This window comes from Microcaecilia unicolor, chromosome 6 (genome assembly GCF_901765095.1).
Source record: "Microcaecilia unicolor chromosome 6, aMicUni1.1, whole genome shotgun sequence".
In the NCBI taxonomy this organism is placed as follows: Eukaryota; Metazoa; Chordata; class Amphibia; order Gymnophiona; family Siphonopidae; genus Microcaecilia; species Microcaecilia unicolor.
The window spans coordinates 83,567,122-83,592,247 of NC_044036.1; the positions used below are offsets into that span (position 1 = coordinate 83,567,122).

Below are 25,126 nucleotides of genomic sequence, written 5' to 3' on the forward strand. Positions count from 1 at the left end.
TCTTCTTGACTACAGCCTACCTTATTTCCACCAGGCCTGCTCCCTGGTTATGTTTTCATTTGTTCTTGTTGTGAATATATGAGGGGTGAAGGCCTGGCTGTTACTCATTCCTCCTCTCTTACTCTTCACTGTACTAAGTCTTTATCTTCCTATGTTTGAGGCCCTCTCTCTCTCTCTCTCTGGGTGTCCTTTACGGGCTTATTTTCGAAAGAGAAGGGCGCCCATCTTTCGACAAATCGCAAGATGAGTGTCCTTCTCACAGGGTCGCCCAAATCGGCATAATCAAAAGCCGTTTTTGGGCATCCTCAACTGCTTTCCGTAGCGGGGACAACCAAAATTCACGGGGGCATGTCGGAGGCGTAGCAAAGGCGGGACTGGGGCATCCTCGACCGATAACACATGGGCGTCCTCGACCGATAATGTAAGAAAGAAGGGCGTCCCTGACAAACACTTGGACGACTTTACCTGGTCCTTTTTTTCTTACAACCAAGCCACAAAAATGTGCCCTAAATGACCAGATGACCACCGGAGGGAATCGGGGATGACCTTCCCTTACTCCCCCAGTGGTCACTAACCCCCTCCCACCCTCCAAAAAAGTTTTTAAATATTTTTTCCAGCCTCTATGTCAGCCTCAAATATCATACTCAGGTCCATCGCAGCAGTATGCAGATCCCTGGAGCAGTTTTAGTCGGTGCAGTGCACTTCAGGCAGGCAGACCCAGGCCCATCCCCCCTACCTGTTAAACTTCTGGTGGTAAATGTGAGCCCTTCAAAACCCACTGTACCCACATGTAGGTGCCCCCCTTCACCCCTTAGGGCTATGGTAGTGGTGTACAGTTGTGGGGAGTGGGTTTTGGGGGGCTCAGCACACAAGGTAAGGGAGCTATGAACCTGGGAGCAATTTCTGAAGTCCACTGCAGTGCCCCCTAGGGTGCCCGGTTGATGTCTTGGCATGTCAGGGGGACCAGTGCACTACGAATGCTGGCTCCTCCCATGACTAAAGGGCTTGCATTTGGTCATTTCTGAGATGGGCGTCCTCGGTCTCCATTATCACCAAAAAGTGGGGACAACCATCTCTAAAGAAGACCATCTCTAAGGTCGACCTAAATTTTGTGATTTGGGCGTCCCCGACCATATTATCGAAACGAAAGATGGATGCCCATCTTTTTTCAATAATACTGGTTTCCCCGCCCCTTCACCTGACGTCCTGCGAGGACATCCTCAAGAAAACTTGGGCGCCCCTTTCGATTATGCCCCTCCACGTCACTCTTGATCCTGCTTGTGTACCAACACCCGCCCCCCCCCCCCCCATCTCTCTCTCCTCTTTTCAAATGTTATACAGCCAACTTTCCATGTACCTGCTGGATACCCCACTCCTCCAGTGGCGTAGCAAGGGCGGGGCGGTGGGGGCGGTCCGCCTCGGGTGTCCGCGGGTGGGGGGTGCTCCGTCGTGTCTCTTCTCCTGCCACCGCCTGCCTTTTTCTTTTTTTTTTTTTTAATCCGTGCAGCCACGCAGGCAGCGCTTTGCATCTGCCCTGCGTGTGCTGTGAAAGAAGTAAATCGCCAGCGCTGGCGTCAGGCCTTCCCTCGATGTCCCGCCCTCTTGTGAGGTAACTTCCTATTTCCTCGAGGGCGGGACATCGAGGGAATGGCCCGACGCCAGTGCTGGCGATTTACTTCTTTCACAGCACACGCAGGGCAGACGCGAAGCGCTGCCTGCGTAGCTGCACGGATTTAAAAAAAAGAAAAGAAAAAGGCAGGCGGTAGCAGGAGAAGAGGGTTCTGTGGCTCTCAATGGAGGGGGGATGGGACTGGGTCAGGGGGGAGCTCAGAGGGGAGAAGGGGATTGGAGAGGGTGGGGGTGCTCAGAGGGGAGAATGGGGATTGGGGAGGGGTGGGGGTGCTCAGAGGGGATTGGGGGAGGGTGGGGGAGCTCAGAAGGGTACTCAGAGGGGAGAAGGGGATTGGGGAGGGGTGCTCAGAGGTGAGAAGGGGATTGGGGAGGGTGGGGGTGCTCAGAGGGGAGAATGGGGATTGGGGAGGGTGGGGGAGCTCAGAAGGGTACTCAGAGGGGAGAAGGGGATTGGGGAGGGGTGCTCAGAGGTGAGAAGGGGATTGGGGAGGGTGGGGGTGCTCAGAGGGGAGAATGGGAATTGGGGAGGGGTGGGGGTGCTCAGAGGGGATTGGGGAGGGTGGGGGAGCTCAGAGGAGGGATGCTCAGAGGGGAGAATGGGGAGGGGTGGGGGTGCTCAGAGGGGATAAGGGGACTGGGGAGGGAAGTGCTCATGGGAGAAGGGGGCTGAAAAGGGACAGGGGCTGAAACTGTGGGGACTGGGGGCTTTAAAAGGGAAAGGGAGAACTGGCTGGGGCTGAAGCTCGGGACTGGTGAGAGAAAAGGGCTGGGGTTGAAACTAGGGGCTGAAAAGGGGACAGGGAGAAGTGGCTGGGGGCTGAAGCCCAGGACTGATGGGAGAAAAGGGCTGGGGACTGGTGGGATAGTGGGGCTGAAAAGGGTGTCAGGTGGGAGATGTGGGCTGGAACTGGAACTAGGTGCAGGTGGAAAGAGGGGGCTTAAAAGAGGGGGCAGAGAGAGGGGACAGACCCTGGATGGAAGGGGGGAGCGTGAGGGAGGGCAGACCCTGGATGGATGGGAGAGGGAGGGCAGACTGATAGAAGGGGCAGAGAGAAAGGGCAGATGGTGGGTGAAAGGGGGAGAGAGAAAGAGGGCAGATGGTGGATGGAAGGGGCAGAGAGAGAGGGCAGACAGTGGATGGAAGGGGCAGAGAGAGAGGGCAGACACTGGATGGAAGGGACATTAGAAAGGGCAGACACTGGATTTCAGAGAAAGAGCGAAGACAGATGCTGGATGGAAGGACGACAGTGAAGATGAGGAAAGCAGAAACCAGAGACAACAAACTTTAAATAAAATATATATTTTTTTATTTTTTTGCTTTAGGGTATAGTATTGTATCTGTGTTTATGTGTTAATAAATGTTTATAAATAGAACATATAAATAAGGTAATCATTTTATTGGACTAATTTTTAATACATTTTGACTTAACTTTCAGAGAACAAAACCCCCTTCCTCATGTCAGGATAGGATACTATAACAGCACTATACTGTATTGACCTGAGGAAGGAGGTTTTGGCCTCTGAAAGCTAAATGTATTAGTCCAATAAAATGGTATTTTATTTTCTATATTTGTTTTATTTCTATTTGTTAACTTGTAAAGTGGTGATGGGATTTGTTAGTTTTTTCAAATTTACATCCACTGTCTTTATATTTTGCACAGTACTAGGGGACATTTTCTGTTTCTGTGGTGTTGCATTGTATGCAGAGTCTGGCATCGAGGGTTCAGTTTAATTTTTGTCTAAATAGAAAGTTTATGATTACTTATTCTATAGTGGATTAGGGTGTATCTGTGTTTGTGAAAAAGACATGGCTTTCGGTTGGCATTGACTGTGCAGGATCGACGATCTGTACTAATCTGTCTGTTTTCGTTTTACAATAGGTGAATTGATGTTCTAGTGCTCACTGTAGCATTTAAGATGCTTGTGTGACTTGTAGAAATGACTGCTTATGGTATGGTAGAATTGCGCTATAGGTCCTGAGTGTTTTGTATTCTCGGTATGCCTAGTACTGGATTTGGGGGGGGGGGTGTTAAAAAATGACCGGCCCGGGTGTCAACTACCCTAGCTATGCCACTGCACTCCTCTTCTCTTAGGTGACTTTAAAGTTCATGTTTCTGATTGTCACAACCCATTGGCATATAATTCTTATCTTTTCTATGTGATGCTGACCTCACTCAGCTTTTGTCATCCCTTACTCATACATCTTGTCATGTACTTGACCTTATTATCATACCTTCTACCCTAGTCTCCATTGCCCAATGCATCCATAATGTCTCTGTCCCTTGGTCTCTTCACCATTAATTTCTTTTTTCTTGACTTCACTCCACTCCACACCCTCCCCCCTTCACTCCCTACCTCCCTCCTGCCCAGTCTTTAGAAACTTATCTCACATAGATGCTTCTTTTTTCATCTCCTACTGTGATCCTTTCCCAGAAATGTTTTCCACTCTCTCTCTCTCTCTCTCTCTCTCTCTCTCTCTCACAGATCGATATTTGGGATGCTAGTCTGAAAATGGCTCTGAACAGGGCTACCCCTCTGCAAACTTATCATTCCCACCCTAACACTTGCACTCATGGTACCATCTGGGACCCCCGCTTCAGGCAACAATTTTGCCATGCTGAGCACTAATGGCAAAAAGCTTGCACATTCATCTCTCCTTCTTTTCAAGGATCTCTCCCAGGAATATAGGCCAGCCATTGGCTCCACTAAAAAAACTTGCTTCTCTGCTTTGTGCGAGAGGGATGCTAACTCATGAAAGCTTTACAGGCTTCACAAACAGCTTACTACCTCTTCCTCTTTCAAACATTCTGTCCCCTCCCTCACAACCATAGATGCCAGCTCTGTGGGTTATGTGGGTGCTTAAGCACCCACAATATTCAACAATTGCCTTCACTTTGTTCATGGAGGAGTAACTTGTAATAGGTTTAGAACCCCCAATCATCCGGAAAAGTTAGCTCCTATCTTGCTGCCTTCTTTATGCAGACAGTTCTTACCATCTGCTCTTATTTCTGGCTACCCATTCTCTTAGCTCCCCTCTAGTATTACTTTCCTCTAAACCTGCCATCACTGCTTCTGCTTCCCCTTATGCCGACCACATACCCAGCTCTAATGCTACCTTAGCTTCTCCAGCTTTAGATGGTAGACCCAGTCCTGTCTTAGCCTTTCCAACTCAAGATGATATATCCAAACCTGCACTTAGCTTCACCTGCTTGAGCAGTTCCCCACCACCACCTCCACTCTTATTGAATTATCAAAAACAATCTCAACTTTAAAGACTTCTACTTCTATTGCTGATCCATTGCCAACTAAAGTAATCAAATAGATTCTGGATCCTTCTCTTCCATTTCTAGAAACAATGTTCACCAAATGCTTCTCTACTGGCATCTTTTCCACTAAATGAAAACAGGCTATAATTCATCCTCGAATGAGGGACCCTAAAGATGTTGCTATCAAGTCTTCCTTTCCTCTCCAAAACTGCAGAAAAACTAACTTCCCAGTTCACCTGCTTTCTTGATTACATAATGCCACAACCCGAGGCAGACTGGGTTTTGTGCTTATTATTCCACTGAACAAACACTTCTTGCTCTCCTTGATTTTGTACATGGATAAGAAGAAGGACCTATTATTACTCTTGATCTATCCCCAGCTTTTGATCTTATTGACCACTCTGTTCTTCATCTGTTCCATGAGCTTCATATTACTGGCACAGCACTTAAGTGGCTCTGCTCATAGATCCTTAATTGTTCACTACAGCAGCTCATTTTCCATCCCTCACTCATTGCCTTGTGGACTGCCTCAGGGTTCTATTTTGGGGCCTGTGTTGTTTTACATTTTTCTGGCCCCATTAGCTCTCCTAATGCAATCCTTGGGTCTTTCATTTTATATATACGCAGATGACATCCAGACTGTTGTCACTATGGATTCCTTCTCACCAGATTTCATTAGTTCTCTTTTTCCTAAATTAGATACTGTTGCTATGTGGATTGCTAATAATGGTCTGAAACTGAACCCAGAAAAAATGGAGTGTATTCTCTTTTCTGAGTATCCAGGGGAGCCCTATTCTTCTCAGTGACACTATCAAGGTTCTTTGTAATTCACTTGACATTTGATGCAGAGATTTCTGGTCTGGTAAAACAATCCTTCGTGTTCAGTTAAGTGCGGTCTGCCCATTTCAGAATGAATCTGCCCTTCACATTTTGACTTACTCCCTTTTTCTCTTGTGAATTGACTACTGTACATCTCTGTACCATGGTTTAGCCCACACTTAGCTGCAACATATCCAACTCATCCAGAATACTCAGCTGTGAAACTCCTTCATAGTGCCAAAAAGTATGATAGACTGTCTTCAGTTCTGATTACTGAACATTGACTTCCCATCATCTACCACATCCCCTTCAGGATCCTCAGTAAAGCTAATCAATCATTCTACTCCAACTACCCTACAATCCTCTTCAGCCTTTTAATTCCCTATACACCATCTCAAACTCTCTGCTCTATTCAACATAATCTCTTGGTCAATCCATCTCACATTCAATTCTGCTTAGTTGAATTTCACCAAACTTACTTTGATGTGGTTGCCCCCACCTTATGGAATGGCCTTCATAATTGAAGCAAGCATTGAAGACATATTATCTCGTCTCAACTGACTCATTTTTTACTACTTTCATCTGCATCGTATTCCAAATTTGTTGCAGTGTTTGCCCAGTAGCATCATCCCACCCCTTTTAGTTTCAAGCTTTATGTCTCCACTAGCCCTTCCCACCTTTTGTGTCCGTTCTCCACTAGTCCGTTCCCCTCTCTCTCCTTCCCCTCATTCCCTTTCTTCCTTTCCTGAAGTTACTATTGAGGAAACTACACTTCTCCTTTCTTCATCAAAATGTACCACCTGTTCCTCCGATCCCATTCCCACCCACCTTCTTAACGCCATCTCTCCTGCTCTTATTCCTTTTATCTGTCACATTCTCAACCTCTGTCCACTGCGACTGTCCCTGTTGCAGGGGCGTAGCTACGGGTGGGCCTGAATCTCAGTTCAGGCCCACCCAATCAGGAGGATCTTCTAGGTGCTAGATAGGCAGGCTACAGTCGCTTGTCAGTTCTGCTACACAGCTACATAAATTTAGGCAGCCGGCACTGGCAGCAAAAACAGCACCTCTCCTACCTGTGCCCTGCTTCATTTTTAAATCCGGGTCAGAATGGTATACGTCGGCAGGGAACAGGCTGTTTCAGCCAATCCCGGGGCCTTTCTTCAACCCCTCCGGGGTGGGACAAGCTGAAGGAAGGCCCCTGGGATTGGCTGAAGTAGCCTGTTCCCTGCCGATGTATACCAGCAGCACTGCTTTTAAAAAAACTGATCGCACAGCGGCCGAGTGTGTGGTGTGCTCACTTGCGCGCCTTCTCGACTTGCCGATCGCAGCTTTTTCACGTGGCCTGGTCCTCTTGGCTGTGCTGCAGTGCGGAGATAGACGCCAGATGGAAGGTTTCTCTGGTGGTGGGTCCCCTCCCGATCTGCTCTTATTGTCAGAGAGAGCAGATCATCAGGAGAGAGGGACCTGCAGCGCCACCAGATAAGACGGAGCCGGAGGAGCCACAGAAAGTGTGAGTCTGGGATAGGGAATGGAGGGTGGAGGGAGCTGGAGCAGATCGGATTGGATGAGCTGCTGCAACCACATTGTGCTTAATTGTTGGTAGCATTTTTATTTAATTTTATTTATATTTTAAGACATACCAGCCAGCTGCTGCAGCATACCGACATACTAGAAAAAGTATAATGTTTTATAGATAGAGTAATAATTTGTTATAAATCATAATTAGTGTGTCATTTGGAGGGAGGGGCTGGTTACAGGGACACCCTAGCATGTGTTATATACTTGCAGAGATTTTGTTTCTCCTGCTAAAAGGTCCACTAAAACAGACATCATATTATGAGAATCAGGTGCTCAACATTCAGAGTTTCTATCTATTTACTTATTTTGGGGATTTTATCCCACATTAAACATGAATTAGAATGGAACCAGGGAGCATTTAAAATCTTTCTTTTTTTCTGGAGAGAGTAATGCATTGCCCCCTCCTAGGCTCTCTCTCTGGGTTTAGCCAGCCTTGCAATTTGGGGGGGGGGGGGCGCAGAGGTAGACTGGGGCCTCTGCGCCCCCCCCCCCCAAACAAAAAAAATTGCAGGCTATACCCGGGGAGAGAGCCTGTTAAAAACTTTACCAGCATACCACTGCCTTGGTACCACCTCTTAGGTGTGCGAAAGTTATATAAAAGCCCAGCCCTAATTATGTGCGCTATACTGGTGGCGACAGAAGTGTGTAGGAGTCGTGTGCTGGTGGATCCAGCAGGAAGGCATGGGCAACAGAGTAATTAGGGAGGATTTTGAATGAGTTTATACCGATCAACCCCACACTCAACGAAGGAAATACTAGGTAGGATCGCCTTGCAAAATGAGTATGGGCTGTTGATATTCTCAGGTCGCCTGCCTTGCATTCCCCCCCCCCCCCCCCCCCCGTGCTCCTCAGTGAAGGGCCCACCTTCACCCAGAAACCCACCAACAATAAATTTTAATAAAGGCGAGTTTCTGGGTGGGGGAGGGCTCTACAGTGTCCAGGTTAAAATAAAAAAACAAGTTTTGTGTTTAATGTAGGCAGGTTTCTGGGTGGGAGTGGACTCTACAGTGCAAAGGACATTAAAAAACCCCAAATGTTTTATATTTAATGCTGGTGTGCTTCAGGGTGGGGGAGGGTGAGAATGGAAAGAGCAGGGGATGGGTAGAAGTAGGGCAGGGCTGAGGCTATAGGGAGGGGTGAGAGTAGGATAGGGCTGATGCCTAGCTATGGGAAGGATGGTGAGGAAGGGAAAGGCTGATGCTGGGCTATGTGGATGGATGGGGAGGTAGGGGAGAGCAGGGGAGGGCTGATGCTGGGCCACTGGGATGGATGGGAGGGGGGTAGGGAAAGGAAGGACTACAGGACAAATTTAAATTTTTGGTCCTTTATTTTGTAATTGATAAGGTTGGTCTGTGTTCTACCTGTGACCGAGCAGGTGAGAGATTCTGCTGGCATGTGGTTTGTGTGAGGATCTATGACTTGTCTGGCTATTCCAATGGGATGTGTATTGCTGTTGTATTCACTGCCGCCTTTTTAAAGGTACTGTTACTGGTATTCCTATTCAGAATTGGTGTTAAGGTTTGCAGCATAGGCTCTAAGAAGCTTCTTTGCAGGATATAGTGTTACTTCACAAAGTACCTGGCAGTGAAGGGATTTTGTGTTGCTATTATTGAGGTGCTATCAGAATTTGAATACATTTTTCCTATGGAAAGCTGTTAGAGGAAACATTCTAGCTATGTTCTGTATGTATCCCAAGAAAGGCTACTCATAACCTATATACATAGTGCCCACCCATGTTAGCTCTGGGCCCACCCAAAATGTCAGGTCTGACTACGCCACTGCCCTGCTGCCTTTAAACATGCTATGGTCACACCCCTCCTTAAGAAGCCTTCACTCGACCCTACTTGTCCCTCTAATTCCTGACCCATCTCCCTCCTCCCTTTTCTCTCCAAATTACTTGAGCATGCTGTCCACTACCGCTGCCTTGATTTTCTCACATGCTATTCTTGACCCACTCCACTCGCCCTCTCCACTCAACCGAAACTGCGCTTACTAAAGTCTCCAATGACCTACTACTGGCTAAATCCAGAGGTCTCTATTCCATCCTCATTCTTCTTGATCTTTCCGCTGCTTTTGACACTGTCGATCACAGCATACTCCTCGATACCCTGTCCTCACTTGGATTCCAGGGCTCTGTCCTTTCCTGGTTCTCTTCCTACCTCTCCCTCTGCACCTTCAGTGTTCACTCTGGTGGATCCTCTTCTACTTCTATCCCTCTGCCTGTCGGCATATCTCAGGGTTCTGTTCTTGGTCCCCTCCTCTTTACTATCTACACTTCTTCCCTTGGTTCATTAATCTCATCCCATGGCTTTTTCTACCATCTCTATGCTGATGACTCCCAAATCTACCTTTCTACCCCTGATATCTCACCTTGCATCCAAACCAAAGTTTCAGCGTGCTTGTCTGACATTGCTGTCTGGATGTCTCAACGCCACCTGAAATTAAATATGACCAAAACCGAACTTCTCATTTTCCCCCCAAACCCACCTCCCCGCTCTCCCCGTTTTCTAATTCTGTTGATGGCTCTCTCATTCTCCCTGTCTCCTCAGCTCGAAACCTTGGGGTCATCTTTGACTCTTCTCTCCTTCTCTACTCATATCCAGCAGATCGCCAAGACCTGTCGTTTCTTTCTTTACAACATCCGTAAAATCCGCCCCTTTCTTTCCGAGCACTCTACTAAAACCCTCATCCACACCCTTGTCACCTCTCATTTGGACTACTGCAATCTGCTTCTTGCTGGCCTCCCACTTAGTCACCTCTCCCCTCTCCAGTCGGTTCAAAACTCTGCTGCCCGTCTTGTCTTCCGCCAGGGTCGCTTTACTCATACTACCCCTCTCCTCAAGTCACTTCACTGGCTCCCTATCAGTTTTTGCATCCTATTCAAACTTCTTCTACTAACCTATAAATGTACTCACTCTGCTGCTCCCCAGTATCTCTCCACACTCGTCCTTCCCTACACCCCTTCCCGTGCACTCCGTTCCATGGATAAATCCTTCTTATCTGTTCCCTTCTCCACTACTACCAACTCCAGACTTTGCCCCTTCTGTCTCGCTGCACCCTATGCCTGGAATAGACTTCCTGAGCCCCTACATCTTGCCCCATCATTGACCATCTTTAAACCTAGATTGAAAGCCCACCTCTTTAACATTGCTTTTGACTCGTAACCACTTGTATCCACTCGCCTCCACCTACCCTCCTCTCCTCTTTCCTCTACACATTAATTGATTTGTTTGCTTTATTTTTTGTCTACTAGATTGTAAGCTATTTGAGCAGGGTCTGTCTTTCTTCTATGTTTGTGCAGCACTACGTACGCTTTGTAGCGCTATAGAAATGCTAAATAGTAGTAGTAGTGACGGTTAAAACTCTTCTTAATGCATTTGTTTGTATCCTAGGCTTCCTATAGTATTTTACCTAGTCTAAAGCTACCCATATCCTTTGCTTTTATTGTAACCAACTTAGCTAATTGCTATTTATAAGTACTATATCAAATAAACTGATCATAAACCATAATTCCTGCTAATCTCTAAATCTTAATCCAACCTCTCACCTCATGTTGTTCTCCCCCTTCTCTCCTTGATGCAAGGAACAGAAGGACAGGAGGCTAAGACTGAAGTGGACAGCAAAGCAAAGAGTTCAGTTTATATTTGTATATTTCTACTTCTAGTTTTCAACATGTTTATTGATGACAAACAAAGGAAATACATTCAGTATCTGGCATAAACAAGGTGCCATTATGAAAACAATCAAAATTGAAATGAAATGATAGATTCCGTCATCAACCTGTTTAACAATTTTCCTCCCCTCCCCCAGCAAACCCGCCCCCCTCCCTCCCTGTGTGTTTTAAACTTTCAACAAGTATGTGTATTGATGATTCTCAAATACATACACAAGTTTCCTTGGATAGCCTCCCTCTCCACCCCCCCTCCCTTACGCAAGCCATAGTACTAATGTGTTGTCCTTTTTTTCTTATTTGGCAAAAGTCTATCTGTGTTCTGCATGTAGCTAAAATGAGATATTCCACTAACATGTAGTTTCTGTGTATGATCTATAATAGCCTGGTTCATTCTTTTTTTCCCAGTAGAAGGTGTGCTCCATATGTGCCAAGTATCTTTTTACAGGGTTTTGTGTTACTTAACAGACTGCTTGGTCATGAGACTAAATGGTCTCTGTCCTCAATTAAACGGCACTTATTAACCCTCATTTCAGATTTTGAATTCCCCTCCCCCCCCCCCCCCCCCATTCTTCTCAAATGATTATTTGTTTTGTCTATCTGTCTTGATTAGACTCCAAGCTCCCTGGAGAAGGGACTCTCTCCTATGCATATTTGTACAGACCTGCATACAGCTTGTAAAACTATATAAATGTTTAACAATGGTCATATTGCTGGGGATGGGCTTCTCACAGGATAATGTCTCTAAATGGGTTATTTTTGTATATGCCCTGACTGGAATGAACTTCATGTATTCCTGAGAGAATATTGAGGGCAGATGAAGATTCTACAGGTAAATGAACATTGTTTTGCTGGGAAATTAGGTGACAAAACTTGGGGGAGAAGAGAGGTTGTGGGTTTATTGATAAATTCTCTATTTTAATTTTCTTAAAAAAACAAAAATTAGCTAAAGAAATTTTAAATTGGCAAAATCTTTTGTAAAGCACCTTAAGTAAAAGTTGTAGGTTATTTCTTCAGCTTAATTGCCTTAGAAGAAAAAAATTATTAGCTTGTATAAAGTGCCTAAAAAACTTAGATTCATTAAAGTGTCTTTTTTCCCCACCCCAAGCATATTTATTAATTTATAATGTTATTCCAATTAAGAGGACAATAGGTACATTTTTCACAACAGTTAATCTGAGTATTTAAATAAGGAGTAAACTTGATTTAATAAATTAACTGTAGCCCCCTTGCAAGTCATTGACTAATCAGCATAAAATAAACCAAATAAATTCAGAAGGCCTTTACATTGGCCCTTACTCCTTTAGCAACTTCAAATAACTTAACAACTCAAAAATATTTGGATACAGAGAATAGTCCAGCAGTGAGATGGGGCTATCCAATGTTTTGCACTGAGTGCCATATGTACGACTATCTACCATTGATAAGAGGCTGTATGTTACATTCAGTGCAAAGAGCTCCTGGCTCCCAGAGAATGAGTCCCATTTCTGCAAGCTAGAGTGGGAGATCTGGAGGAGATGAGACAGAAAGGCTTATATGGAAGACCTACAGGAACACAGTAGTAAGGTCTTAATTCCAGTATGGCAGTTCCTGTGCTGCCTTGGAGGAGCAAGGTCACCTGAAACAAGAGCATCACCTCAGTATAATAGGAAGTGATCCTGTAGCTAGGATCTGCACTCCAACTGATTCATCATCATCTTGCAGCAAGGATAGGTCTATAAGGACTTAGCCCAGGAGGGAAAGATTAGGATGACTGTTGGTGGTGATTCATTTGTTAGGAATACAGATAGCTGGGTAGCTGGTGGACATAACGATCAGTTGGTAAGATTCCTGCCTGGTACAAAGGTGGTGGACCTATGTATTTTATACATAGCTAGGGAAGAACTGGCTATTGTGGTACATGTGGGTACCATCATAGGCAACAGTTTTGTAGGTGGTGTGGGTGCCTTGCCATGCCAAATATTTTATAATGTACTTCATTAAATTGGGAGGAGAAAACTCCAAGCTGCAGAACAGCAGGGAAAGGTGGGAAGGAAATGCTTCTGTATCCCAGCTACTGCTCCCACCTTCTCCTATAATCTATTGGCTGACTGTGTCTGACCAAGGAGCTGCAGGAGGAAGAGGGAACACTTGCAGTATATTAGCTAGCTATGTCTGACTGATGGACTACAGGAAGGAACTGCTGTAGCCTAGGGTAGAAGTACTTCTTGTCTACAACTACCAATGGAGAGGGGAAGAGCAGCAGATAGACACTGAGAAAGGAAAAAAGAAGACTCAGTCACATAACTTTATTGGCATGACAATTTTACATAGAAGTACTGGAAAAGGAATAGTGGAGCTAGGAAGGGGTAAAAGGAACTGCAAGGAATTACTGGCTGGGAGGGAGAATGCTGCTGTAAAGAGCTGGAGGTGGCAGAAAGGAGCCATAAGGGGAAGAAAGGCTGGATGATGGAGTTAGAGGCTGCGAATAGAGATAGAAAGGGGTGAAAGAAACTGAAAGGTTACTGGCAGGGGGAAAGAATTCTGCTATGAAGGCTGGAAGAGGCAGAGAGGCTGGTGATGGAGATGTGGGGAGAGAAATAGAGGGGCTAGCAAAGGGTACAGGGAACTGAAAGGGATTACTGGGAGGGGGAGAGAATCCTGCTGTAAAGAAATGGAAGAGCAGGAAAGCAGCTGAAAGGGGAACAGAGGCTAGTATCATTATAGAAATGATAAGTAGTAGTAGAGTTGTGTGAGAGGAGTAGAAACAGGCTGTGAGCGTGAGAGGAATTGGGCTGTGGTGGGGAAAGGGAGGTGAGAGAAGGAGACATGTGTAAACTGCAGAGGGAAGAGGAGCTAGAAGAGATTGAGAGTAGATTGTGTGGGATTGAGCAAAGAGGGGCTGAGAGAGAGGTGAGGGGAGAGAAGGGTAAGAAGTGGCATGAGGGAGGTAAGACTTAGAAGGAAGTGAGATGAGAGAAGGTAGAGAAACAGGCTATGGAGAGACAGACTCATGAAGGAAAAAGAAATGAAGGGAAACTTTTGGAGAGTGGGATTAGCCAGGGATCGATGCCAGTTAGTCAAGTTTAGTTACCTTTGTATGTCTCACTGTCTTTCTGTGCAAATGTGTTACTATCCTATCATTATTTTGGAGTTCCTTTCCCTTTCTTTACATCATTAGCTTTGTACATTGCTCTGTTCTGCCTTGGCAGCTAGGGCGGTTTAGCAAGTTCAATAAACTATAACTATAAACTAATAAAAGAGAAGGAAAGTGAAAGTAGAGAGGACACAAGAGAAGACCAAGAATAAGCAGAGACAGAGGATAAAAAACTATAGACACTATGATTGGAAAATTGGTTAAGTTTTATAAAGATTTCTATGCTAGCTGAGCTGGGTCAAGAGTGGGGAGTAGCTAGTATTTTGCCCTTCTCCTCCAGCCCTATGGTCATCGGGATAAATAAGTTATTTTACTGGAGGGACATGGGGGGAGCAGGAGGGATTTGTGGCTTATGTGATGCCATGGTCTGAAAAATCTCTTAAAAACTGCTCCTCTTTGGCAGCTCTATAGTGGAGAGTCTAAGATTGAAAGAGTAACATCATTTCCTTTTTCACAAAAACAAAACAATTGTCCCCCCTCCCCCCCATTACATCCTAAGTGGGACTCATTATGTTGCACCAACCCACAGAAATGGCATGACAGCAGCATGAAGAGATGACAGGTGGAGTTTGGAAGGGAGAAAGAGATACACTTCCTCCAAAGTAGAGTACATGTGTTTCTTGGTTTGGTTTCTCTCTTGATCAGCTACTGAGCCCTGGCTTCCTTTCTTGCTCCTAGCACTGCTCTATTGATCACACACCCCCATAACAGCCAACTTTTCAAAATGATTGAAGGTGCTAAACCCAATGGAAATCACTTCTCTGTAGGCATAGTCAAGGAGTTTGCTCAAAGCAAAACCTCAACCCATACATTTACGCTGATGATGTTACCAAACAACTCACAGACTATCTAAACAAGTTCTCAATACTACAAGAGTCCCAGTCAGGATTTCGCTCTAATCACAGCACTGAAACAGTACTAGTTACGCTCATGAATAAATTCAAACAAACGATTGCAACCGGTAAGAATATATTACTTCTACAATTCGACATGTCAAGTGCCTTCGACATGGTTGATCATGGAATCCTACTACACATCCTTGAATACTTCGGCATCGGAGGCAACGTTCTCAATTGGTTTAAAGGATTCCTAACTACACGCTCATATCAAGTGACATCAAATTCAACTACATCAGCCAAATGGACACCTGAATGTGGCGTTCCACAGGTATTCCCCCTCTCACCGACTATATTCAATCTAATGATGACACCCTTGGCCAAAATACTATCAAAGCAAAACCTCAACCCATACATTTACGCTGATGATGTAACGATCTACATCCCATTCAAACAAGACCTAAAAGAAATTTCCAATGAAATCAACCAAAGTCTATATATCATGCACTCCTGGGCAGATGCCTTTCAGTTAAAACTCAATGCAGAAAAAACCCAATGCCTAATACTCTCCTCCCAACACAACACGAGCAAATTTACCACCATCAATACCCCAAAACTAAATCTACCAATTTCAGAAACCCTGAAAATCCTAGGAGTCACCATTGACCGGCACCTAACACTTGAGAATCACGCGAAAATCACAACCAAAAAGATGATCCATTCAATGTGGAAATTAAAAAGAGTAAAACCATACTTCCCAAGAACCGTTTTCCGGAATTTGGTACAATCATTAGTACTCAGTCACCTAGACTACTGCAACTCACTCTACGCTGGCTGCAAAGAGCAAATACTCAAAAAACTCCAGACAGCCCAGAACACAGCAGCTAGACTCATATTTGGAAAACCAAAATACGAAAGCGCAAAGCCCCTATGAGAGAAGTTACACTGGTTACCACTCAAAGAACGCATCACGTTCAAAGTATGTACCCTAGTACATAAAATCATCCACGGCGAGGCCCCAGCCTACATGTCTGACCTGATAGATCTACCACCCAGGAATGCTAAAAGATCATCTCGCACATTCCTTAATCTTCATTTCCCCAACTGCAAAGACCTAAAATATAAACTAATGCACGCATCAACCTTTTCCTATATGAGCATGCAATTCTGGAACACATTGAGGCATATTTTCAAAGCACTTTGGGAGGCTAAGTTCCATAGGTTTCTATGGAACTTTGGGAGGCTAAGTGCTTTGAAAATGAGCCCAATTGCCACATAACCTAAAAGCGACCTATGAATTGACCAACTTCCGCAAACAGCTGAAGACCCATCTCTTCGACAAGATATACCACAAAGACCAAAACATGTGAAATCCCCACACATATCTAGAACCTCCAGGGTAACATTCTCAGAAACTTTTCCCAAAAACAGGCAGGGCTCTGCATTTTTAAAGCATGGAAGACAATGGTGCAGGGGAGAGGGCTTTAGGTTTGTTAGGAATTGGGTGACATTTTGGAGAAAGGGGAGCCTTTTGGGAAATGATGGTCTTCACCTCAACCATGGTGGGACCCAGCTCCTTAGCCTAGCATTTAAAAAGGAGAGCAGCTTTTAAACTAGAACATGAGCAAAGCCAACAAGTCACTAGGAATTCCAGCAGAGAGGCTGCAATAAAGACATGTAGCTCAGTTGGTGCCCGTAAGTAAAGAGCAAACAGAGTGCAAAGATTCCAAAGTATCCCATCAACTGCTAGGCAAGTTGTAAATACAAACAACAAACATGCTGAAATCTATACAAATGCTAGGAGTCTAAAAAATAAGATGGAAGAGTTAGAATGCATAGCGGAGAATGAAGAGTCATCTCAGAGACCTGGCAGAAGGAAAATAAATGAGGGTACAAATTATATCACAATGATAGGGTTGAGGGGTGGCTGTATATGTTAAAGAAGGCATTGAGTCAAACAGAATAGAAATTCTGCAAGAAACAATGCACTGTGGAATCCTTATGGAGAGAAATTCCATGTGTGAAGAAGAGCATAGCATTAGGATATAATGTCATTCTCCTTATTTATTTATTTATTTATTTATTTTATTAGGATTTATTTATTGCCTTCTTTAAGGAATTCACTCAAGGCGGTGTACAGTAAGAATAGATCAAACATGAGCAATAACGAAGTACAGCAGTAAAAATATTCAACTAACAATACAAAGTATGGCATGGTATACTACTTGCAATGTCAACACAATATGTCAGAAAGAACACACAGACAATGAAATGCTAACAGAAACCAGGGGAACTAACAAATTTGGCAACACTATAACAATGGGTGTTTTCAATTCTGTATCAGAAGGAATGCTCAAATATTATAAAGTGGAGAAAAAAGACCTCAGTAAGCAAAAGGAGACTCACCTATTCGTACGGAAAACCTTTAATAAATAGGTGGCTCACAATAATCATCAGTCATTAAAAATCTCCACTGCTATATATACTTGAATTAATCATGTGCATAGCAAAAACCCTTTCTGATACAGAATTAACTTTTGGAAATTATGCAAAAATTCTTGCATTGTCACTGAAATCCCGACAGGGGTTTCCTGTTTCGCTAATACAAGCTGCTTCAGGGGGGAAAAATGTGAAAAAATCCAAGACAGTCCAAAAACGTTTGCAACTTCACCACAGCTTTCCAGCACTCGGCACTTACAAAATGGCGGAAGACACCACAAGAACGCCCAGATTTAAAATCCTGCGCCCCACGTCAAAACTGTTAAACGTATTGACATCACTACCCTCACCAATCACAAGAAGGCTTTCCATTCTAGCACCAAACCTTTAGGGGTCACAGATTGCAAAGAAAAAATTCACTGTGGTTCATGCTGCCTAAGCAAGCTTCTAACGTCCTCTCTACGTTCCGTAAAGCTTAATTGTTCCAGCACTATACATTGAATATCTGCAAACACATGCTGTTTGGACACAAACAGAGCAGATCAGACAATAATCCCAATCAATCTTGATTTATAGAGTAACCACTTCAATAAAAAGTGCCCGACACAGGCTTTGTTTCGCCCAGAAGGAATGTCAGGGGCTATTTAGTTTCTGCATTGCATACACACCAGCCAAAGCAGAGAGTGTGTTCCCTCACCATCCCATGCGATTATTAGGGACAACCTGATCCAGAGTTTTTTTTTTTTCGCATCACCATTGTTGCTCAACCCTTTCCTGGCATCGTTAGTCTTTTTAAAGACTTGATCCTGGACTGGATGGTATACAACCTAGACTGCTTAAATAACTAAAAAATGAAACTGCAGGCTTAGGGCTCTGTTTACTAAAGTGTGCTAGCATTTTTAGCACATGCTAAAATTAGCATGTGCTAAACGCTAAAGTCACCCATATGTTCCTATGGGTGACTTAGCATTTAGTGTGTGCTAATCAGAACATGCTAAAAATCCTAGCGCACCCTTAGAGCTGCTTAGTAAACAGGGCCCTAACTGTTTGCTACTTATAATTAAAATGATCTATGGTGCCTGAAAACTGGATGGTAGCCAACATAATGCCAATATTTTTTTTAAGGGTCCAGGGAGATCCCAGAAACTATAAACCAGTAAGCCTGAAGTCAGGGTCTGGCAATATGGTAGAAACTATTATAAAGAAAAAAATCCATCATTGTTTAAATGGAATGAAGCAAAACATGGACATAAGGGAAGTTTTGCCTTATGAATCCGCTATATTTAAGAACATAAGAGCATAAAAACTGCCATTCTGGGTCAGATCAAAGTTCCATCAATATCACTATCCTGGTCAAACATAGACAATTCAGGTCACAAGTACCTGGCAGGATCCCCAAAAGTAGCAAGATTCCATACTGCTACCCCCAGGGATAAGCAATGGCCTTCTCCCAAGTCTATCTTCACAACAAATTGTGGTATTTTCCTATAGGAACTTGGCCAAACCTTTTTTTTTTTTTTAACCCAGCTAAGCTAAATGCTTTTACCATATCCTCTGGCTGCAAATTCCAGAACTTAACTATTTGTTAAGTGAAAATATAATTTTCTTCTATTTCTTTTAAAAGTACTACTTTTTAAGTTTATGGCATGTCCCTTAGGGGGGTCTTTTACTAAAGATTAGCTCAAGTTATCTGCAGCATGGCCCATTTTATTCCTATGGGCTCTGCTGCAGATAACCTGAGCTAATCTTTAGTAAAAGACCCCCTTAAACTTTGTACTTTTCAAAAGAGTAAACAATCAATTTGCTTTTACCCATTCCAGCCCACTCAGGATTTTATAGACCTCTATCATATCTCCTTTCAGCCATATCTTTCTCAAGTTGAAGAACCATAATATTTTTAGCCTTTATCATTTTGATTGTTCTTCCCTGTACCTTTGCTAATTCTGCCTGGTTTATCTTTTTGAGATGCAGTGACCAGAACTGCATATAATGCTCAAGGTACAGTTGTACCAGAGAGTGATACACAGGTGCTATGTTTTATTCTCTATTACTTTCCTAATTACAGGGTATTCTTAACATTCTGTTTGCTTTTTTGGCTGCCCTTGCATATTGAGCAGATGATTTAAATATATTGTTCATGATGACATCTAAATCTTTTTTTATGGGTGGTGATGCCTAATATGGAACCTAGCATCATGTAGCTATAACTTAGGATATTCTTCCCTATGTCCATCTCTTTGCACTTGTCCACATTAGATTTCATCTGCCATTTGGATCCCAGTCTCACAGTTATACAAGGTCCTCTTGCAGTTTCTCACAATCCACCTCTGGTTTAACAACTTTGAATAATATTCTTGTAACTGTAGATTTCATCACCTCACTCATTCCCATTGTCAGATCATTCATAAGTAGATTAAAAAGCATGACGGACTTTGTCAAACACTTTCTGAAAATCCAAATACTGTACACTGTATCACCTTTATCCACATATTTACTAATACCTTATAAAGAACAAAATTATTAAACATTTAGATAGTCCTAGTTTAATAGGTCAAATCCAAGGGAAGTCTTGTGTCACCAATCCGGTACATTTTTTGAAGGAATGAATTTACGTGGATAAAGTGTTTGACAAACTCTTGAGGAAATTAAGGGGCCCTTTTACTAAAGGGTTGCCACATGGCAACCAGGAACTACTGACGGCCCAACGCAGTTGCTGGCGGTACTTTCATCCCCATTGTGTGCCATTTCCGGTACTAGCAAAAATATTTTTTTTTTTTTTTTTTTTTTTTTTTGATTTATAGAAGTCTTTATTGAACATTGGTAATCAAACACAACCAAAAACCATCTTTACATTGTACAAATAGGTTATACAATCTCACCACCTAACCAGGTCATTTTAGTCAATGTAAAAGACAAACCAGCAAACAAAATAACAATGTCTTATTAGAAGCTCTGTATACTTCAAACTTTTATTAACATTTTCTTTTCAGTACTTAAACCCGTAGACCCCCCGTCCCCTTCCTTCCAGGTACCCCCCCCCCCCCCCATATCCGTACTTTTTATTCTTTCAATGCCTAGTCCTGATACTAGTTACAAACTCTTTAGAAAAGTTGTCCCAAATGGATTGCCATCTATTCATCTGTTGTTTTCGTTCAGCCAGCAACCTCTCCATCTCACAGATGTATCTCAGCTTAGCAATCCACTTAGTTAGTGAAGGAACCCCTGCCTGCTTCCAGTGGGCTGCTATAACCACCCTCGCAGCCCCCACTGCCTGCTGTACCATTATTTGTTGAGGCGGTTTTAAGCCTGGCGGCTTAGTAGTAAACAAATATAACCCAAAGGACCAAGGGATCTCACAACCCACCCACTTCTGCAGCCTTCCATGGACTGAAGCAAAAATATTTTAAAAATATTTCTGCAGGGCGTTACCCAGTGGTAATCAAGCAGCATCATACGCTGCCAAGTTACCACCGGGTAGGGCGGGTGGTACCAATGGGTGGCGGTAAGTGCTCCCCTTAAAATGGCCACATGGCAAGTGCGAACTTACCGCACGGCCATTTCTTTTTTTCAGCCTTTTTACCCGCTGCTGTAAAAGAGGCCCTGGTGCGTGTCCGATTTGTGTCGGAGGATGGCCATCCTTCTCCTTCAAAAATAAGCAGGCTTATCATTTATGAACTCTAATGCAACATCACTTTGTATTTCTCAACCCGGAAACAGCGATCGCCACTCCGGCACAATGTAAGCCACGTTGAGCCTGCAAATAGGTGGGAAATTGTGGGATACAAATGCAACAAATAAATAAATAAAATGGCCGCTGCTGCTAGCGCAGGGCCCCTTTTACCACAGCTTAGTAAACGGGCCCCTAAAAGCCTTGGGATAAGAGGCAATGTCCTATTCTGGAGTTGGAACTGGTTAAAAGAAACGAGAGAGTAAGGCTAAATGGTTAGTTTTTTCAATGAAGCCATGTGAACAGTGGAGTGCCCAGAGATTTGTACTGGGACTGGTGCTTTATAACAAGAAATGATCTGGGAATGGAAGCAAAGTGGTCAAACCTACAGATAACATGAAATGAATTAAAAGTTAAATCACAAGTAGGTTGTGAGAAATTGCAGGAGGCCCTTGCAAAACTGGGAGAATGAGTATCCATATAGCATATTAAATTTAATTTAGAGAGGTGCACCCAAATTATAACTATACAATGCTAGGATTCACTGCCCCAGGAAAAAGATCACCATGGACAATATGTTAAAATCTTTTGCTCAATGTGTGGTGGCAGACAAAAAAAAAAAACAAAAAAAAACAAAGAGAATGCTGTGAATTATAGGAAAGAAATAGAGAACAAAACAATTCTGGAATGGATAAGAGTGAATCCATTATTTTTCTAAAAGTTCTAAGGGACAGTCATTAATAAATAGTACATTTAAAACAAACTGCAGAAATATTTTCACTCAACCTATATTAACTCTACATTTGTTGCCAGAGGATGTGGTAAAAGTTATTACCATAGCTAGGTTTTAAAAATATTTGGACAAGTTTCTGGAGAATAAAGTCTATAAATTGTTATTCAGCATGGAATCTATCTAGTTTTAGAGATCCTGACTTGCATTAGCTCCTGCTAGAAACAGGCTTTTGGGCTAGAGGTGGATCTTTAGTCTGACCCAATATAGATCTAGGAGCACTTAAATTTTAGCATTGCTTTTCATAGGTAGTACTGAAGCTGGTCGAACTATGGGAGTTAGTGCTTTTTAATGCCAACCACTTTTAAGCAATTCTTTTGCATACATCTCTATTGGGATGGCAGATGAGAAGAAACTCGAAATGAGTTAGCTATACTGGTTACAATTTTACCTTCTTGCAAATTCTGCTCAATCTGTCTCAACTCCTTCCCGGGGAACAGCAGGTTAGTGCGTTTGTTTAAATATCAAACTTTTAACTGGAGAGAGTTTCTGCAGGCAGGGAAACTCTTACTCAGCAAGTTTACCTAAAAGTGACTGGGCTGCGGCTGAAAGTACTTCGGGTTGTTGTTTTTTTTTGCAGCTGACTTTCTCTTCGGAAGGCTGATAGCCCACAACATAAACATGCCCTCTTTCACTCAGGATTCAAAGTCCAGTGGGAACTGGGACAGTGTACTCACCCCAAGCCATCTCGCTCCTTTATTGGCAGCCTGTTGGATCTGCACTCTCTTGAGAGTGACATTGTAAATGGCTCCTTCCTCTACCTCTTCACCCCAGTCCTGACTCGAGCTCTGCCAAGGAAGGGAGAGAAAGGGGAGGAGAGGGGGATGAATTATGCTTGGTGCAAGTTACACACTTCTAGCACAGCTGGCTATTGCACAATATGGATTCATTCAACAATCTGAGAAGTGCAAGAATGAAGGGGGAAAAGTTGAATTTGGCTTGGCCAGATGCCTTGCGGTATCCGTCGGGATAACTCGCCTTTCCCTTTACTGACTTTTCCTCTAGGCTTGCAAATATTTTGCATACTTGTCTAAGTAGGATATTGTGTTTCAGTCCGATTAATAACAGCGTATACTTAATGCAGTGTTTATCATTTACAAGAAGATGTTTGACTTCTTTAAGATCTGCTCCATACTTTTGTATTAAGCTACACTTATCCCAAGAAACAAAGGAATGGTTAAAGCACTGCATCTTGCTTAACATTAGATTTCATTGAACATACTATTAAAAAAAAATCAAAGTTTCAAATCACAAATGCTTTTCACTATAAAATAAAATCGCATGCAAGCTGCCCAAGACAAGGAAAAAAGAAAGCTTCCCTAAAACGAAACGCTGCATTCGGTGTTATACTGCAAGGATTTTTATTTTCGTGCACCGAAAGCGAGAAAAATTCTTGCACAGACCGGCAGCAGAACGACTGGCCCCGCTTTTCTCCCAAGTTTTCAGCTGTCAAGCCTCAGGCGGAGACAAAGGATGACCTTTTAATGCAAACTTCTCCCAGCGAATCAGCAAATGCCCCCGAGGGACGGGAGAACCAGACGGGCAGACGAAAACGAAAACTTCGCAGCTATGGGCAAAGAGCCGAAAGCGCCCGAGGACACCGATCTGACGGCTGCCGGCCCCACCGGGCGGCTAAAGCGACGTCTTACCATTTTAGCTTTCCATGGTAATCTCATCCTCCGTTTCCTCTTCATTACATGGATGCTCGGAGATCGGAAGCCCCGGGGCTTGGAACTCCCTCCTCGCCCCCGTTCATCTTAGCGCAGACAATGCTGCGAGCCCGAGACTACAAAGCAGCGCAGCCCGCGGCTCCTCCCCGTCCTCTGATGCAAGGCTTTCCTGTTTGTGCCGCTCCATGGAGGCTCTGCCTGTCCAAGTCCTCGGAAAACATCACCCTCTGCTCCCGATCCCGAAGACAAGAGGGGGGGGGGGGGGGGGGGGAGAGAGAGAGAGACTTCCGGCTACTAAAACAACCCAACCGAACCCTTATCTCGCTTGATATCTGGCCTGCCCAGATAGGAATCCATTTGATTTTGACTTCTTCAGCAAAAATAGACAAAAGGAACTAGGAGTGGGGATAACTTTCCAAACTTCTGGTGTCTGCAAAATGAATGAGTGAAAAAAAAAATCAGGGACTCCCTAGTGAGGAAAAAGAGATGCACTCGGGCCATAGTTTAGTTCTGGACTGTAAAACATGTGTGACTCGATGGTTTTTCTATGCGTCTCTCAAAGGACACGAAAAAAAAAAACTCGTTTATGCGGATTTGGTGTGGTCTTCCCCGGACTGAAAATAAAAATTAGTCATTTGAACAAGATTTCACTGTATCAGCGGAGCCATGATTCTCCTGTGTAATGCATTTTTGTTTCCATTTATGCTTACAGATATGACTTGTGCTTCCTAGTTTATGTACTTTTAAGTGCTGACTAGGCGACATAGTGGTTTAAACAAACGTTTCCAATGAAAGAAGCCTTATCGCTTAGGAATGGCCGAATAATAAGGCAAGGGAGCTGCTTTCACATTGATTTAAAAAAAAAAAAAAACATGAGAAAAGTCACGTTGAGTCAGATCAATGTCCATACAGCCCACCATCCTGTCTCCAGCAATGGCCAGCCTGGGTCACATCACAAGATCTCTAGTAGTTCATTCCAGAGATGAGCAAATGGTTAATCCGCTCAATTGCTCTTTCCTGGATCGCTGGAGCATTTTCCTGTGTTGCCCTTACCACCTGCTCTTGTATCTGTCCCAAATATGTTTGCTCTGTTTACTGGCAGCCTCTTCATTGGCAGATCTGATTCATTCTATCAGATTTTTAAGTTACTGAAAATTTGAAGCTCCATGGTGATCTAGAATTTTAAAGGATAGTCACCTGCCTTTATGGTTGAATATAATATTTCTCTCTATTTAGTTTGACTCCCGGACCCGAACCACTGTAAAATTAAAACAGTGCTGCCTACAGTCTAGTCCAGTGATGGCGAACCTATGGCACGCGTGCCAGAAAGGGCATGCAGAGCCCTTTCTGTTGGCATGTGCGCCGTCACCTCAGCCAGTTCCAGCTGCCCCGCCCTCCAAGCACCAGAGCTCACCTCCTAATAAAAGTCATACCTGGTCGGGGTTAAGGTGGCATCAGCAGCAGCAGTAGTGAAAAGCATGCTGACTCGGCGCGCCTTCAACCTTCCCTTCTGTCTCTCAAGCTCTGGTCCCGCCCTCATTTCCTGTTTCCGCAAGGGTGGGACCGCAGAGCTTGAGAGACAGAAGGGAAGGCTGAAGGCGCGCCAAGTCAGCACGCTTTTCA

The 25,126-nt window shown here is 43.9% G+C and overlaps 1 protein-coding gene across 1 annotated transcript in view; it reads right to left on the reverse strand.

The window, feature by feature from the left end:
* Nucleotides 1-23,723, reverse strand: part of RGL1 (ral guanine nucleotide dissociation stimulator like 1) — a 259,243-nt gene extending 235,520 nt beyond the window's left edge. Inside the window, exons 1-2 of the mRNA XM_030205352.1 lie at nucleotides 23,483-23,723; nucleotides 22,511-22,621 (exon numbers count right to left, since the gene is read on the reverse strand). Of these exons, the coding sequence (XP_030061212.1) occupies nucleotides 22,511-22,621; nucleotides 23,483-23,527 (156 nt within the window). The 5' untranslated portion in view covers nucleotides 23,528-23,723. The remainder of the gene's footprint in view (nucleotides 1-22,510; nucleotides 22,622-23,482) is intronic.
* Nucleotides 23,724-25,126: the final 1,403 nt, after the last annotated feature.